The sequence below is a fragment of the Pseudorca crassidens genome, chromosome 6 (assembly GCF_039906515.1).
Source record: "Pseudorca crassidens isolate mPseCra1 chromosome 6, mPseCra1.hap1, whole genome shotgun sequence".
NCBI classification, from domain to species: domain Eukaryota; kingdom Metazoa; phylum Chordata; class Mammalia; order Artiodactyla; family Delphinidae; genus Pseudorca; species Pseudorca crassidens.
This window is the reverse complement of record NC_090301.1, coordinates 56,955,566-56,975,168: the sequence shown is the minus strand read 5'-3', so window position 1 is coordinate 56,975,168 and position 19,603 is coordinate 56,955,566. Positions and strand designations below refer to the sequence as shown.

General features: G+C 34.8%; 1 protein-coding gene across 2 annotated transcripts in view; it reads right to left on the bottom strand.

The window, feature by feature from the left end:
* The window catches only part of LNPK (lunapark, ER junction formation factor), an 82,948-nt gene that overhangs the window by 10,300 nt on the left and 53,045 nt on the right, over positions 1-19,603 (bottom strand). For both annotated transcript variants that reach the window (XM_067741470.1, XM_067741471.1), the window contains exons 9-10: positions 15,115-15,327; positions 948-1,053 (exon numbers count right to left, since the gene is read on the bottom strand). In XM_067741470.1, coding sequence (XP_067597571.1) covers positions 948-1,053; positions 15,115-15,327 — 319 coding nt within the window. The remainder of the gene's footprint in view (positions 1-947; positions 1,054-15,114; positions 15,328-19,603) is intronic.

Below are 19,603 nucleotides of genomic sequence, written 5' to 3'. Positions count from 1 at the left end.
GGGGATGACCGACCCCAAATCTGTGGTCAGATTAAGACTGGAAAAGATGAAACCTCTTAGAGATTCACAGTGAGTATTATTAAAACCTCTGAGATGTCTTGTAGTAAAGAAATTAATTTAATCTTGTTTAGTCCAGTCCAAAGGTTAATTTCTATACATCATGATTCCTCTATCTATCCCAGTTACACTTAAACATCTTCTGCATTTTCTACTTATGTAATCTCTCTGTTCTCTGCATATGTACTTAACAAATACTTGGCCCTATCAAACAACATTCTATCTGTTTTGAATAACATATAATTTTTTACATTAACATTAAATTCTACTCCCTTTATTAAAACGATAATATTAACCAATAACCTTGTCAAATATCTACTCTAAGAATATCCTAAGAATTACTTAAAAGTCTATACTATGACAATTGCTCTGCTCACATCATACCTATAATCCTAGAGTTATTATAAGGATTAATTAAGATAATACCTGGAAAAGCATTTTGGAACTGTAAGTGCCAAATACATGAAATTATCCTCACTGTTATTAAAATTATCACCATCAAGTCCAGTACTCACAATTGTAAAACTCCATTTCTTACAACCTACCAACTTTTCACTATTTACATGCTCTTCAAGTTCAAAAGAGTCAATGAAATGATTCAATTTCTCTAAAAATTACCTTATAGTATGGTTATAACATAGCAGAGTTACAATATTTTTTCTGTTATATATAATACATTTTTAAATGTTTTATCTAGATACTTTAAGCTACTACTGAAAAATAATTGAATATGTACTCTTTCGCAGGGCTATAAAATACTCCATTACGTTCTAAAATCAGGAAACAAGAACCACAAAGTTGTAGAACATCTAGTGCATGTGCACACACACATACCCTAACCAATAAGCTTTTCTTCATTTTCATTTTTCTACCACCCTAGTAAACATTACCTGTTCTGTGGACCATCACCAACTAAATATTCAACAATTCTATCCAGAGCACCTCGTTCTCGGGGCAGAATAGGTCTTGCTAAAGGTGGACCAGGAGGATGAAGACCTAGTAAATAAATAAATATATATATAACTTATATGTATAAAATACATTTAAACTTTAATTCAGTTGCCAAAAACTACCTATGCTTGTCAGAACTTTTAAATGATTTTAACAAAACAAAAATAATATTGTTATTAACCTCTGTGTTCAAATTTTCATTGAAAATACTGCACTACAAAAAATATATTTATACATGTGCTATATTAGAACCAGGAACATAATCTATTAAGGAATAAAGCTATGTTGAGTTCTGTACAAATTAATTTTTAAAATGCTCAGACTCTTAAAAGTTTATGTAATAATAAACTAGGGGACTTCCACTTTGTACCACAATAGAATAACCAGGGTCAGATTTAATCTTCCCACCTAAAACAACTAAAATACTGTGTAAAATATATGATGCAATGGTCTTAAAGACACTGGATATCAGGCAATGTAAGATAAAGATCCCTGAAAGACAAAAAGCAAATTAAGATGAGCCCACTGCCAACTCCCAACAGCCAACTGCCCCCAACCTGTTGCCTGGAGAGAGTTTCCAGGTAGCAACTCAGGCAGGGTAAATCCAGGTGAAGTTCATCAGTCTCCTTGAGTTGAGGAGATAAAGCTGGAACTCTGGGGAGGCCAAGACAGGTTGAGTTCACTGGAAAGAGTACCAGAGAGGAGAGAATGCACAGAGCAAGAACACCAAAGATCTGCCCAGGATGCCTATGAGGAAGACTACCTGAGGACAGAGAAATAACTGCCCCAAAATACTAAAGCTACCAGTGCTCACATGGGATCAAAAATATCACATGTTCCCACCAGCCAGGGTGGAAAACTTCATAACTCACAGGTCATCGGGTAAGTATTCAGAGGAGCTTTGTATAGGAATATGAAAACATCCTGTACCCAATAAGGTTAGATCTACAATGCCTGACATCAGATAAAAAATTATTAGACATGCAAATTAGCAGGAAAATACAACCCATATGAGAAAAATCAATCAAAAGTGACCCAGAAATGACAAAGATGACACCATTAATAGACAAATATACTAAAACACTTATTATGACTATATTCCATATGCTTGAGAATCCAGAGGAAAGACTTAATATGTTAAGTAGAGACATGAAAAAAATTTAAAAGATCCAAATTGAATCTCTACAGGTGAAATCTATAATATCTTGATTTAAAAATCCACAGATGAAATGAATAGCAGTTTGGACATTACAAGAAAAAATTAGTAAACTTCAAGACAGAGCAACAGAAACCATACAAAATGAAACACAAAGTCTAAAAAGATTTTTAAGTGAACAAATCATCAGTGAGCCGTGGAACAACTTCAAGCACCTAGTATACATATAACTGAAGTTTAGAAGAGGAGAGAGAGGGAAAGAAAAATATATTAGAAGAAATAATGCATAAAGCTTTTCCAAATTGGACGAAAACTGTAAACAAACACACAGACCCAAGAATATCAACAAGCCCTAAGCACAAGAAATATAAATAATATTGTGCCAAGGCACAGCATACTCAAACTGCTTAAAACCAGTGATAGAGGGAAAATCTTAAAAGCAGTCAGCTGTGGCGCAGTGGTTGAGAGTCCACCTGCCGATGCAGGGGACATGGGTTCGTGCCCTGGTCCAGGAAGATCCCACATGCCGCGGAGCGGCTGGGCCCGTGAGCCATGGCCGCTGGGCCTTTGTGTCTGGAGCCGGTGCTCCGCAATGGGAGAGGCCACAACAGTGAGAGGCCCGCGTACCGGAAAAAAAAAAAAAGCAGTCAGAAAAAGATACATTATATACAGAGAAACAGAGATAAGAATGACAGATTTCTCATCAGAATATAAGCAAGCCAGAAGACAGTGAAACAGTATCTTTAAAGTTCTGAAAGAAAAACTATCAAATTAGAACTCTGTATTAATGAAAACATCTTTTAAAAATGAAGGCAAAATGAAGGCGTTTTTTGGACATACAAAACTGAAAGAATTCATCACTAGCAGAACTGTACTACAAGAAATGTTAAAAGAAATCCTTCAGGCAGAAGAAAAATGACATCAGACAGAAAGCTGGATCTACACAAAAGAAAGAGGAGTACCTGAAATGGTTACCATGTGGGTAAATACATAAAATTTACTATTTAAATCACTTTAAAAAATAATCAGTGGCTTAACGAAAAAGTAATACGTGATTTCCCTTCCTGTCCAAAATTTCCCATGAAAGCTTTTGTAAGCCAAAATGGCATAAAGTGAAGAAGCAATTACCTTAGGATACATCTTGCTAATGGATGCACAAAATAAATTGAGATAAAACACAGATGTTCACAGACAAAGTTCAAAGCTATGGCGGCTTGATGCTGAGATGCTGAGTGTAGTTCCCAGGGAAGTAGCTTGGCGGTGCCACTCTTGCTGCTCAGGATGTGCGCTGCCTCTATAACAGCTCACTGCAAAACAAACGCTAAACGCTATTTTTGCTTTCCACCTTTTTTTGTAAAAGCGAAAACCGTCTTCCGATTTCTTTCAGTTAGTGAAAACAGGTACTAATGTAGGTCTTTCATAAAAGCAAAGTGGTGTAAAGTGAACTTTCAAAATGTGGGGGATATCTGTAATTTCTTCTGGGGTTTATAATACATATATAAGCAAAATGTATGACAACAATAGCACAAAGGCCAGAAGAAGAGAAACATAAGTACACTGTAGCTTGATTCGTAAACTATGTGAGAACGGGTATCATATTACTTGAGATGAACTATGACAAATTAAAAATACATACTGCAAACTCTAAAATACCTGCTAAAATAACAAAAACAAAAAAGCAGTATAGCTGATAAGGCAACAAAAAGAATTAAATGGAATCATAAAAGACACTCAACCCACAAGAAGGCAGAAAACAGGAGAAAGGTAGCAGAACAGATGGGACAAATAGGAAAAAAAATAGCACAATAAAAGATTTAAACTCAAACCTAAACATACTAATCATTACATTAAATTTATGTGGCCTGAACATCCTCACCATAAGGCAAATATTGTCAGAATGGATAAAAAAGCAAGACCCAATAGATGCCGCTTACAAAAACCCCATTTTAAATATAAGGACACAAACAGGTTAAAAGTAAATGACAGGAAAAATATATAAATACACTAACACTAATTAAAAGAAACCTGGAGCACTTGTATTAATAGCAATCAGAGTAGATTCAGGAGCAAAGAATATAATCAGGGATAAAAAGGGTAATTTCATAATGACAAGGAGTCAATTCATCAAGAAGACATAATAATCCTAAACATATACGTGCATCATAACAGAGTTTCAAAAACTAACAGAACTACAAAAAGAAACAAAGACACAATTATAGTCAGAGATTTCAACAGCATTCTCTCAATAATTGACAGAACAAACAGACAGAAAATCATTGATGACATAGAATACTATCTACTACCAACTTGACCTAATTGACATTTATAGCCATTCTACCCAACAGGAACAGAATATATATTCCTTTCAAGTGAACATAAAACATACACCAAGACAAATGATAGTATGAGGTATAAAACAAGTCTCAATACATTTAAGAAGGTTCAATAATACAAAGTATGTTTTCTGATAACAGAATTAAATTAGAAACCAGCAACAAAAAGACATCATGAAAATATCCAAATTTTTGGAGACTAAATAATAGACATATAAAAAATCCAGGCTTTAAAGAAAAATCAAAAAAGAAATTAGAAAGCATTTTTAACTGAATGAAAACAAACAAAAAAACATGTCAAATTTATGACATGCACCTAAAGCAATACTTAGAGGAAAATTTATAACACTAAACACTATACCACTAAACACCTACAAAACAGGATAGGCCTAAAATCCATGAATTCAGCTTCCACCTTAAGAACCACAAAGGAAACAGCAAATGAAACCTGAAGTAAACAGAATAAAGGAAATAATAAAGATCAGAGAGGGAATTAATAAAAGAGGAAATACAAAAATAATAGAGAAAAGCTAGCTCTTTCAGAAGACCAATTGCATTGATAAACCTCTAGCCAGACTAATCAGGGAAAAAAAAAAGGAAGATACAAAATACTAACGTTAAGAATGAGACAGACTTCCCTGGTGGCGCAGTGGTTATGAATCCATCTGACAATGCAGGGGCCACAGGTTCGAGTCCTGAACCAGGAAGATCCCACATGCCAAGAAGCAACTAAGCTCGTGAGTCCCAACTACTGAGCCTGCGGTCTAGAGCACGCGAGCCAAAACTACTGAGCCCATGTGCCACAACTACCGAAGCCCAGGCACCTAAAAGCCCATGCTACACAACAAGAAAGCCACTGCAGTGAGGAGCCTTCACACTGCAACGAAGAGCAGCCCCCACTTGCTGCAACTAGAGAAAGCTTGTGCATAGCAACGAAGACGCAATGCAGCCAAAAATAAATAAATGAATAAATAAATAAATAAATTTATAAAAAACAAAATGAGACAAATGACATAAATCGAGATAGTAAAGATATTAAAAGAATAAGAAGGGTATATTACGAATAACTTTATGCCAATAAATTCTATAAGTTAGATGAAATAAATTCCTCGAAAGACTACCAAACTACCACAACTCACTCAACAACAATTAGATAACTATTTAATTTGTTAAAATTTTGTTAAGAATTTTTGCATCCATGTTCATGAGGGATATTAGTCTGTAGTTTTCCCTTTAAAAAACTGAATTTTTAGTTGCAAAAAAAAACCTTCCACAAAGAAAACACCAAGCCCAGGTACTTTAATCTGTAAAATTTTAATTTATTATTAAGAAATAATACCAGACCACAGGACAGACAGAAGAAGCAAGAAGAACTACAGTCCTGCAGCCTGTGGAACAAAAACCAAATTCACAGAAAGACAAAATGAAAAGGCAGAGGACTATGTACCAGATGAAGGAACAAAATAAAACCCCAGAAAAACAATTAAATAAAGTGGAGATAGGCAACCATCCAGAAAAATAATTCAGAATAATGATAGCGAAGATGATCCAGGACCTCAGAAAAAGAATGGAGGCAAAGACTCAGAAGATGAAAGAAATGTTTAACAAAGACCTAGAATAATTAAAGAACAAACAAACAGAGATGAACAATACAATAACTGAAATGAAAAATACAATGGAAGGAATCAATAGCAGAATAACTGAGGCAGAAGAACAGATAAGTGACCTGGAAGAGAGAATGGTGGAATTCACTGCCACAGAACAGAATAAAGAAAAAAAAATGAAAAGAAATGAAGACAGCCTAAGGGACCCCCTGGGACAACATTAAACACACCAATACTCGCATTATAGGGGTCCCAGAAAAAGAAGAGAGAGAGAAAGGATGCGAAAAAATATCTGAAGAGATTACAGTTGGAAACGTCACTAAAATGGGAAAGGAAATAGCCACCCATGTCCAGGAAGTGCAGAGAGTCCCATACAGGAAAAATCCAAGGAGAAACATGCCAATACACATAGTAATCAAATTGACAAAAACTAAAGACAAAGAAAAATTCTTAAAAGCAACAAGGCAAAAATGACAAATAACATACAAGGGAACTCCCATAAGGTTAACAGCTGATTTCTCAGCAGAAACCCTACAAGCCAGAAGGCAGTGGCATGATGTATTTAAAGTGATTAAAGGGAAGAACCTACAACAAAGATTATTCTATCAGGCAAGGATCTCATTCAGATTCAACTGAGAAATCAAAAACTTTACAGACAAGCAAAAGCTAAGAGAGTTCAGCACCACCAAACCAGAGCTAAAACAAATGCCAGAGGAACTTGCCTAAGTGGGAAACACAAGAGAAGAAAAGGACCTACAAAAACAAACCCAAAACAATTAAGAAAATGGTAATAGGAACATACATATCAATAATTACCTTAAATGTGAATGGATTAAATGTTCCAACCAAAAGACACAGGCTTGCTGAAGGGACACAAAAACAAGACCCGTATATATGCTGTCTACAAGAGACCCACTTCAGACCTAGGGACACAAACAGACTGAAAGCGAGGGGATGGAAAAAGATATTCAATGCAAATGGAAATCAAAAGAAAGCTGTAGTAGCGATACTCATATCAGATAAAATAGACTTTAAATAAAGAATGTTACAAGAGACAAGGAAGGACACTACGAAAGGGATCAATCCAAGAAGAAGATATAACAATTATAAATGTATATGCACCCAACATAGGAGCACCTCAATATATAAGGCAAATGCTAACAGCTATAAAAGAGGAAATCGACAATAACACAATAATAGTGGGGGACTTTAACACCTTATTTACACCAAAGGAAAGATCATCCAGACAAAAAATTAATAAGGAAACACAAGCTTTAAATGACATAATAGACCAGATAGATTTAATTGATATTTATAGGACATTCCATCCAAAAACAGCAGATTACACTTTCTTCTCAAATGCACATGGAACATTCTCCAGGATAGATCACATCTTGGGTCACAAATCAAGCCTTGGTAAATTTAAGAAAATTGGAATTATATCAAGTATCTTTTCTGACCACAACGCTATGAGATTAGAAATCAATTAAAGGGGAAAAAACATAAAAAACACAGACACATGGAGTAACAATACATTACTAAATAACCAAGAGATCACTGAAGAAATCAAAGAGAAAATCAAAAAATACCTAGAGACAAATGATAATGAAAACACGATGATCCAAAACCTATGGCATGCAGCAAAAGCAGTTCTAAGAGGGAAGGTTATAGCAATACAATGCTCCCTCAAGAAACAAGAAAAATCTCAAATAAACAATCTAACCTTACAACTAAAGTAACTAGAGTAAGAAGAACAAACAAAACCCACAGTTACTACAAGGAAAGAAATCATAAAGATCAGAGCAGAAATAAATGATATAGAAACAAAGAAAACAACAGCAAAGATCAATAAAACTAAAAGCTCATTCTTTGAGAAGATAAACAAAATTGATAAACCATTAGCCAGACTCATCAAGCAAAAGAGGGAGAGGACTCAAATCAATAAAATTAGAAATGAAAAAGGAGAAGTTACAACAGACACTGCAGAAATACAAAGCATCCTAAGAGACAACTATAAGCAACTCTGTGCCAATAAAATGGACAACCGGGAAGAAACTGACAAATTCTTAAAAAGGTATAACCTTCCAAGACTGAACCAGGAAGAAATAGAAAATATGAACAGACCAATCACAAGTAATGAAATTGAAACTGTGATATAAAATCTTCCAACAAACAAAAGTCCAGGACCAGATGGCTTCACAGGTGAGTTCTATCAAACATTTAGAGAAGAGCTAACACCCATCCTTCTCAAACTCTTCCAAAAATTTTCAGAGGAAGGAACACTCCCAAACTCATTCTATGAGGCCACCATCACCCTGATACCAAAACCAGACAAAGATGTCACAAGGAAAGAAAACTACAGGCCAATATCAACGATAAGCATAGATGCAAAAATCCTCAAACAAAATACTAGCAAACAGAATCCAATAGCACATTAAAAGGATCATACACCATGATCAACTGGGGTTTACCCAAAGAATGCAAGGATTCTTCAATATACGCAAATCAATCAATGTGATACACCATATTAACAAATTGAAGAATAAAAACCATATGATCATTGCAATAGATGCAGAGAATGCTTTCGACAAAATTCAACACCCATTTATGATAAAAACTCTCCAGAAAGTGGGCACAGAGGGAACTTACCTCAACATAATAAAGGCCGTATACAACAAACCCACAGCAAACATCATTCTCAATGGTGAAAAACTGAAAGCATTTCCTTTAAGATCAGGAACAAGACAAGGATGTCCACTCTTGCCACTATCATTCAACATAGTTTTGGAAGTCCTAGCTATGGAAACCAGAGAAGAAAAAGAAATAAAAGGAATACAAACTGGAAAAGAAGAAGTAAAAGTGTCACTGTTTGAAGATGACATGATACTATACCTAGAGAATCCTAAAGATGCCACCAGAAAACTCCTAGAGCTAATCAATGAATTTCATAAAGTTGCAGGATACAAAGTTAATGCACAGAAATCTCTTGCATTCCTATATACTAATGATGGAAAATCTGAAAGAGAAATTAAGGAAACACTCCCATTTACCACTACAACAAAAAGAATAAAATACCTAGGAATAAACCTACCTAGGGAGACAAAAGACCTGTATGCAGAAAACTATAAGACACTGATGAAAGAAATTAAAGATGATACAAACAGATGGAGAGATATACTATGTTTTTGGATTGGAAGAATCAATATTGTGAAAATGACTATATTCCTCAAAGCCATCTACATATTCAATGAAATCCCTATCAAATTACCAATGGCATTTTTTACAGAACAAGAATAAATCATCTTAAAATTTGTACGGAGACACAAAAGACCCCGAATAGCCAAAGCAGTCATGAGGGAATAAAACGGAGCTGGAGGAATCAGACTCCCTGACTTCAGACTATACTACAAAGCTACAGTAATCAAGACAATATGGTACTGGCACAAAAACAGAAACATAGATCAATGGAACAAGATAGAAAGCCCAGAGATAAACCCCACGCACATATGGTCACCTTATTTTTGATAAAGAAGGCAGGAATATACAATGGAGAAAAGACAGTCTCTTCAATAAGTGGTGCTGGGAAAACAAGACAGCTACATGTAAAAGAATGAAATTAGAATACTCCTTAACACCATACACAAAGATAAACTCAAAATGGATTAGAGACCTCAATATAAGACCAGAGACTATAAAACTCTTACAGGAAAACATAGGAAGAATACTCTATGACATAAATCACAGCAAGATCTTTTTTGATCCACCTCCTAGAGTAATGGAAATAAAAACAAAAATACACAAATGGGACTTAACGAAACTTAAAAGTTTTTGCAAAGCAAAGGAAACTACAAAACAAGATGAAAAGACAACCTTCAGAATGGGAGAAAATATTTGCAAACGAATCAACAGACAAAGGATTAATCTCCAAAATATATAAACAGCTCATGCAGCTCAATATTACAAAAAACAAACAACCCAATAAAAAAATGGGCAAAAGACCAGATAGACATTTCTCCAAAGATGACATACAGATGGCCAAGTAGCACATGAAAAGCTGCTCAACATCACTAATTATTAGAGAAATGCAAATCAAAACTACAATGAGGTATCACCTCACACTAGTTAGAATGGGCATCATCAGAAAATCTACAAACAACAAATGCTGGAGAGGGTGTGGAGAAAAGGGAACCCTCTTGCACTGCTGGTGGGAATGTAAATCGATACAGCCACTATGGAGAACAGTACGGAGGTTCCTTAAAAAACTAAAAACAGAATTACCATATGACCCAGCAATCCCACTATTGGGCATATACCCAGAGAAAACCATAACTCAAAAAGATACATGCACCCCAATGTTCACTGCAGCACTATTTACAATAGCCAGGTCATGGAAGTACCTAAATGCCCACTGACAGACAAATGGATAAAGAAGATGTGGTACATATACAGAATGGAATATCAGCCATAAAAAGGAACAAAATTTGGTCATTTGTAGAGACGTGGATGGACCTAGAGACTGTTATACAGAGTGAAGTAAGTCAGAAAAAGAAAAACAAGTATCGTATATTAACGTATGTATGTGGAATCTAGCAAAATGGTACAGATGAACTGGTTTGCATGGCAGAAATAGAGACACAAATGTACAGAACAAATGTATGGACACCAAGGGGGGAAAGCCGGTGTGTGGGAGGGGGGTGTGATGAATTGGGAGATTGGGATTGACATATACACACTAATATGTATAAAACAGGTAACTAATAGAACCTGCTCTATTAAAAAATAAAATTCGAAGAAAGAAATAATACCATTTCTACACAAACTTGTCCATAAAATTAAAGATGAGAAAATACCTTCTCATAGTGAGGCCAGCATTACTCTGATAGCAAAACCAGAAAAAAAAATTACAAGAAAAAACAAAAACAAAACTACAGACCAATATCCCTAAGGAAAATTGATGTAAATATTTCTAACGAAATTTTAGCAAATTGAACCCAACAATATATATAAAATAATAAAACATCATGACCAAGTGAAATTTACCTCAGGAAAGCTAGTGGTTTAACATCTAAAAATCAATGTTAAAAAAACCAATAAGGGGGCTTCCCTGGTGGCGCAGTGGTTGGGAGTCTGTTTGCCGATGCAGGGGGCACGGGTTCGTGCTCCAGTCCGGGAGGATCCCGCATGCCGTGGAGCGGCTGGGCCCGTGGGCCATGGCCGCTGAGCCTGCACGTCCGGAGCCTGTGCTCCATGACGGGAGAGGCCACGGCAGTGAGAGGCCCGCGTACTGCAAAAAACAAAACAAACAAACAAACAAAAAACAATCAGGGACTTCCCTGGTGGAGCAGTGATTAAGAATCCACCTGCCAATGGAGGGGACATGGATTCGATCCCTGGTCTGGGAAGATCCCACATGCCACAGAGCAACTAAGCCCATGTGCCACAACTACTGAGCCTGCACTCTAGAGCCTGCATGCCACAACTACTAAAGCCCCTGTGCCTAGAGCCTGTGCTCCGCAGCAAGAGAAACCACCACAATGAGAAGCCCATACACTGCAATGAAGAGTAGCCCTCGCTTGCCGCAACTAGAGAAAGCCCACGCACAGCAACAAAGACCCAACGCAGCCAAAAATAAATAAATAAATTTATTTTAAAAAAATCAATCAGTGTATTTCACCATATGAAACAGTGAATGTTAAAACAGTGATGTTAAAACAAAAAAACAAACTAAAACCCTACATGAGCATCTCAATAGATGCAGAAAAAGCATTTGACAAAATCCATCATCTTTTACTGATAAAAACCTTTGTAACTAGCATTGGAAGAGTACTTCCTCAATCTGACAAAGGGTATCTATTAAAAAAAAAACCCTATAGCTTACATCAGGCTGAATGAAGAAAAAGTAAATGCTCTCCTCCTAAGATCAGCAATAAGGCAAGGATGTCTGCTCTCACCACTTCTATTTAACACTGCACTAAAGGTTCTAGGTAGTATAATAAGGCAAGAAAAAGAAATGAAAGGAATCCAGATTTTAAAAGAAGAAGTAAAATTGTCCTTACTTACAATCTGACAGCCTATGTAGAAAATACTATGGAATCTATAAGAAAAAAAAGCTATCAGCACTAACAAGTGAGTTTAGCAATATTACAGGATACAAGATCAATATACAAAAATCAACTCTATTTCTATATATGTTAGCAATGAACAATGGAAATAGTTAATAAAATATCATTTAAAATATGATAAAAACATGAAAAAATTAGATGTACGTTTAACCCCAAAAGGTGCAAAACCTATATACTGAACACTGCAAAACATTGTTGAGAGAAACTAGAGAAGATCTAAATAAATAAAGAGATACATTGTGTTCATGTAATAAATTAGCCAGTATCAGAGGAGATGAATGGAGAATGGGGAGTGGAGGAATAACCCAGAATTTAGTTAATGATTACATCATATAAAAACAGTAGCAACAAAAACAAAGATTGCACATTCAAACTTTATGAATTGTTCACAGTCTCTGAAAACTGAAACCGAACTGTGTGCAGGAGATACTCTGAACTGAGAGACTACACAGAAGGCACTGAGAAGAAAGTGAGAGAATAAAATAAATGAGATGTGATGTTTGCCTTTGTAAAACAAGGCCAGATAAGAGTAAGATAGGCAGCAATGGAGGTTACGTGGAGACCTCGTAGAAGACTTTGAAACAAAATGCGGTCTTGTTGGAATAAACCCTGCAATACATGCATAAAGGGTTTTCAAAATGGCTGTGACAAATACTTTAAAGCATTAAAAAATGGCTTTAGGGCAGTAATATGATATTAATATGTTAAAAGATAAGAAAGAGATTTGCTTTGTAAATAATCACAAATCTAAAGGTTGTTACCATCTTTAAAAAGGCAAATGATGTAGAATTATAGCTAGTAAATGAAATTTAGGTTCTAGAATAAGTTTTTAGTATTACAAATCAAGTACATTTTTCAGATTTCATCAGTTATTGGTATAGTCGTACTAACAACATTCAATCATTATCATCAAAACATTAACTTGAATGTAGACATTAAGTGTCATCCCTCATTACCAAATTTTCAACTTGAATAAACATGCCAAATTAGATTTTGAAAGCATTTAAGCCAACTTAACTTTTGCTGGAGTATTTTACTTCTACATGTTTAAAATGAAAATGTCCAGAAAGGAATCTGGATAAATAAAACAACAGATTTCATAAAACTATCTTAACTCCCTTGCATACTAATAACTTTTAAAATAACACATCTTTGTACTCATGCTGTTATGGGTAACAGTAATTAATAAAAACATCAAGAGCAATCATTGTAGGAGTACTGGTCATTTTTACACAGCTTGGCAAATTATCAAGTACCTGCTGGTTATTAATTTCCAAACATATGGGAGCCCTGTGGTAATACACATTAAATTGATTCTCTTCCACAAATATGGCATAATGAAAATATGAATTATTAATCTTCGCTGTAAGAAATCACTTAACTCATTCATACGTTTGGCAATGTACAACTTAAATACAAAGTCTTTTACACAGAAACTAATTAAAAACTTCAGTAAAATATGTTATATTTACATGATCATGAAATGGTAGGCCATTGCTCCTGCTATAATCCTGTTCTTACATGTGCTAGTATGTAATTTTTATTATTTTATATAAATTGCTAAACTTTAATTTCTTTAAAACTAGTTATACAAATGTATATAACTCATGCATTCTCACAAAAAATGTTCTTTCATTAAACAACTGAGAGCTTTACTTTACAAATATGGGTATCTTGGATCAACTAGATAACAACTGAAAGATGAATAATTTTCAATCACTTTAATTTACTCAACTTCACAAAATATATGGCTGCCTTGAGTGACATCATTATATGTCAAGTTTAAAAGTATTTTTTCAATAACCAATAATTAAAAGTTATGTTTTGTATTCATTTCATTTGTAGCTAGCTTTCTTAATGTATTTATAAATTAATAGTTTTCTAGTTTTCTAAAATCTTATGCTGCTTTTTTTGAAGAAAAAGCAGGAAAAAAAGTCTACTGCATTAGTAACATTTAGATTGCTTATTGATTTTATTACATAAGTGCCCTGAATACCTGATATCAACTACTAACTAGCCTCAAAATCATTATAAATTATATGTAATTAGTCATGAAATATGAAAGTAATCTAAATTAAAATTAAATATTCTAAAATAAAATAAATAATTTACTATCATATTCAATAATCAGACATGGAAATCTACATAACCTAATGTGATCTGCTGATATAGTGGACTTCCGTGTCCCAATCACACTCCAAAAGAAAGCTGCAGGGTAATATAATCTATTACACTCCAAAAATGGGGTCTTCCCCTAGAGATCTACAGCACTGAAAAAGAGAGTCCAAAGAAATGAAATACTAGTAAAGGGTAATAGTAGTAATTCTATTGAATTATTGTTATTAATTCAATAGAACTTTATGTTAAAGTATCTGTCAGAAGATACTAAGGTTCTATGGCTTAAAAAAAGAAAAATCTACCAAGCCCACATTAACATTAGTAGTATTATACACCACAATGCATGAATATTCTTCCTGAAATATGTTAAGTAATTGTCATATTTAAAAATATATATGAAGGGGCTAGCAAAAAGCACGAATATATTCCAAAAATGTTCTCTTCTATCGTCATTTTATATAAATCTGGGACCATTCTAAAGCTGAATATAAAAAGATATGCTATACTGTTGACTACAGAATACTACAAAGTTTATTGCCATTTAAACAAAGAAGCCATAACAGTTAAATGAGCTCAAGAAATAGGTTTCAGTATCACAAGGTGCCAGCTGTAAAGAGTTATGGCTAATTGAATATGGAACTCCTGCTTAATCAGATAACTGCTCTGCTATTTCCAAATGAAATGCCATTTCCATACTGTCTGAAAATGGTCCGTTTTATTGGTAACCAGAGAAAACAATATAAACTGTAAATAACATTAAGTGCTCTGTTTACCCATTCCAGGCACTGAAGTGGCAGGGGATCCAAAACGTCTTGGTAACACATTTGACGATAGGGCTGGAATAACAGTTCTTTCTGGGGGTCCACCAGGGGCCGAAGTGTCCTTTGGTGGTCCAGGAGATACTGGAACTTTGCAGGGAGAGCCCTGGCTAGAGCCTGCTGGTGCTGGAGAAAGGTTTCTTTGAGCTGCAGGTCGCTGACGAATCTCTGAGAATAAGAATAAAAAGTATGTATTAGGTTCAACATCCAACATACCACCATTAGTCAATATCACAAATGACTTACACTTAATAATGTTTTGTGGCACTAGAAGGCATCTGTAGGGTCAAAACTACTTGTAATAAGCAATCTATAAAATGTGACACTGAAAGCTGGCTGTAGAGTACTCCACTTCTGAACCTACAATTCAACTACATGTATATATTTACACAACAAGCCTTGATCTAAGTCTACCTGCTGATATTATTTTTCAAAATAAATTCAAATAAAATAAAATCGTCACCCAGTTATGCATCATACCTTTTTACAATAATCCTTCCCAAGTTATGATAAAGAAAGTTTATCAGAATTAGTGAAAACACCAGTGAAAACTGTAGAATTGTTTTTTCAAGATAAAAAAATGGTAATGCTAAGAAATGAGTAAATAAGTATATTCTGTAATTATCAAGTATTTATGAGGTAATTAAAGTAGTCATAGAAATGCTGAAAAAGTATTCTTTACTATTAGGTACCATTAGCTTCCCATTCTCCTTTATACTATTGCTATCTTTTTGGGTAAACTTTTTTTGCCAATACAGTTTACAAAGGAAAACTTCCACTCTGCATAAACAATATATTATCATAAACAAATCTTATCTTTTTCTTGCAAAAATTACAAGAAGTGGACAAATGTGCCAAATCCAGGCTGCTGCCTCTTTCTGAAACACAGTAACGCTGTTGTTTACATACTGTCTATGGCTACTTTAGAAGAGTTGCGTAGTTACAACAGAGACCATACGGCTCCCAAAGCCATTTACTATATTTACTATCCGGTGCTTTACAGAAAGTTTCATGATCCCCTGCCTACTCGATAACATAAAATTCAATTCTGTCATTCCCCATACCCACCAATATCTTACTTGAATGTCGATGGTAAGAGCTCAAATAAAGATGCACTTCTAGCTTTTTAATTCTACATATCACCTTAAATTATCACAAATCCTGAAACTGTAGGCTAAAATTAAAGAAGTTAAATTTTAATTGGCATGACTGGTAAAAAATGCATACCTCCAGAAGCAAAATAGTTTAGATTTGGACTCTATTTGACAGTTAAAGATTTTCATGAAAAGTTCATTGCAATCAAAAGTACAGCTTGAGCATCAGATTTCAGTTTACTATAATCTAGTCTACTAGTTAAGAACCTGGGCCCTGCGGTCAAAAAGGTTTGGTTAGAATCCTGGCTGCAGCTACAAGACCACAGATGGGCTAACTTCACTAAGTCTCTGTCTCTTTATCTGTAAAATTAGGATAATAATATCCTAACTCAGAATTGTTATGAGAATTAAATAAGATAATATCTGTAAGTTGATAGTTCACATTTATTGAATACATATTTCAGATGACAGTGTTTTCATACAGCTAAGTATTTCAAATCACCATTTATCTGTAATTAGTGGGACCAACTAATTTTCCATTGGTTCTTAATTTAATCTCTAACCTAGCCACTGCAACAATAAATTACAAGCATGTCATCATTATATAAATGGAACTGCCCTTATATTTGGCTATTTTCCTTACAGTTTATAGAAAACTTCAGATTTTACGTAGACTAAGTGTATCTTAATAACTCCTGCAAATTAGCTGGTCACTTAATTATCTTTTATTCACAGGAACACCTTAAAAGATGGTTACACATAAGAAAAGCCATTAAATGCTGCAAAAGGTACTGAGATCAATGAAATCATATAAAGATCTGGTCACTGGAATTAATTTAAAAAAACAAGGCATCAAATATTGTAAATCATTTCTTTAGCAGATTTTTAGGTAGGTAAAACATAACTCAAGAGTTACATTTTTCTTCCAGATAAATAAATGCTTAACATTTATTAGACTATCTTAAAAGTTACTATTATCCTTTCACTTCTTGAACAAAGACTTGAGACTGCATCCTCTGAGTGTTCATTTACCCAGTGAAAATTAACTAAGGCACTCTTTTTTTTAACATCACTCATATGCTACTGAAAGGTAAGGTCTATAACTAACTATTTAACAAAGAACACCATATCTAGCATTCCATAAAAGAGATGTGGCTTAATAATTTCTAAATCTAAAATTAGGCAGACAAAAGGGAAAACTGATACAGAAGAGTCAGGAAAGGGAGAAAAAGTTTCAATGTTTACAAAAGAAAAGCAGGTAACAAAGAGTTACCATGACAATGGTTGAAAATAGCTAGCAATACAATACCAAATCTATATTTGGTAAAGTGTTATGGAATATTCTGGTAGTCTCAATTTAAAATATGTAAGATTTATCTACTTTTAGCTACATGGCACTTACAAATGCTTTGTATTATAATTCTCTTAAAAAGTTTCTAGTACTCAACAAAGTAGTCATATCGGTTATATTGAACATTTCCCACATTTAAATGTAAAATACCATCCCCCAAGAAGATTTATCAAGCATTCTATGTCAGTCTGATTAAGTATAAGGGCTGTCCCATAAAGCCACCTCTTGGCCAGAGGATGTTTTAACATCCTTATCAATGATCAATCAATAAAAATAATACCAATAAAAATACCAAATATGAGGACATGTCTACAATTTTAAATTCAAAATGAAGCAGACTCAAAATGAGATTAAAAACTACTATTTTATGATAAACAAAAGGAAGAAAAAAGTTTAAAATAATAAAATAAGATAGTTGTTAAAAGCATAGATTCTGAAATCAAACTGTCTTGATTTAAATTTTAGCTCCACCCTGTTTATTAGATCTGCATGCAGCCTTTTCCAAGTTGACATCTCTCAGTTCAGCTTCCTCACATAATGAGAATACTTACCTCCATGGTTGTTACAAAGAACAAGGGCCTCATCTGTCTTCTACTTACTTGACCCTTTGCAGAATATGACAATGGATATCATCCCTACTTACACTTCAGCTTTCTAGATGCCAGTTTAGTTCTGCTTTTAACTTTGATCATTTCTTCTTTTTCCTGGGCTCCTCTTTCTCCATCTACACTTAAATGTTAATGTTCTTATACAGGGGTCCCCAACCACAGGGTCGCAGACCAGTATCGGTCCACGGCCTGTTAGGAACCGGGCCGCACAGCAGGAGGTGAGTGGCGGGCGAGCGAGTGAAGCTTCATCTGCCGCTCCCCATCGCTTGCGTTACCGCCTGAACCATACCCCGACCCCCTATCCTACCCCGGTCTGTGGAAAAATTGTCTTCCACGAAACCTGTCCCTGGTGCCAAAAAGGTTGGGGACAGCTGTTCTTATAGGTCCTCTTACTCTATTTTCTCTCCCTGGACAATTTCACTCGATCCCATGGTTTCAATAAATATCACCTATGCTTCCCAATGACTCCTAATCTGTATCTATAACCTCAACTTTTTTCTAAGCTCCATTTGAAATAATTAACTACCTATAAACCATATCACCTGGATTTAACTCTCACTCAACAGATCCAAAAGCAAAGTCATTATCTTCAACACAAACCTACTACTCTGATTCTTATGTTCCTTATCTTGCTTATAACACTAACATCTAACCAGTTGCTCAAGCTAAAAATCTTTACTCCTCCTTCAACTCCACACTTTCCAAATCTAATAGCCATCAAGTCCTATCAATCTATTCTTAAATCTGAATTATCTCTTAAATCTCTTCCCTTTTCAACTTCTTTGCAATAAGCTATCTAGTGTAGGCCCTTGTCTCTTACCTATATTAGTTGGTATCCTAATTGATACCCATGTGTTCAGCCTTGCTCTCTCCAATCCATTCTCCATGTTACAAAAAAGAAAAAACCAAAACCAAACAAACAAAAGCTGTTCTTTCTAAAATGCAAAGCCTCCAGTGGTTCCTATGTTGCATATAAGATAAAGTCTCAAACTCTGTAATGCTGCATACAAAATCCTTCATAATTATCCCTCCCTCACATAAACCCTACCCCCCTTTTTCAGGCATATGGCACTATTTGCAGTCCCTCAAGGTACCAAGGTCTCTTCTTGGTACCTTAGAGTAGACCTGAAGAGTCCTTTCCCACCATGTTCTCAAAGCAAATTGTTATTAAAACATATGCATTGTGATTCGTGACGACCTTCACCGTGGTCCTTGGTATGTTAAGATTATTTACATATACATAACTTTTTTAACCAAGAGCTAATAGACAGGAACTGCATCTTTATAGCCCCAGGATGTGGCAAGGTACTGGCACAGAGTATGAGCTTAATAAAGTCTATGAAACAAATTTATGTTCCTCCTGCACTTTAATAACGAACTTCCAACTGCCT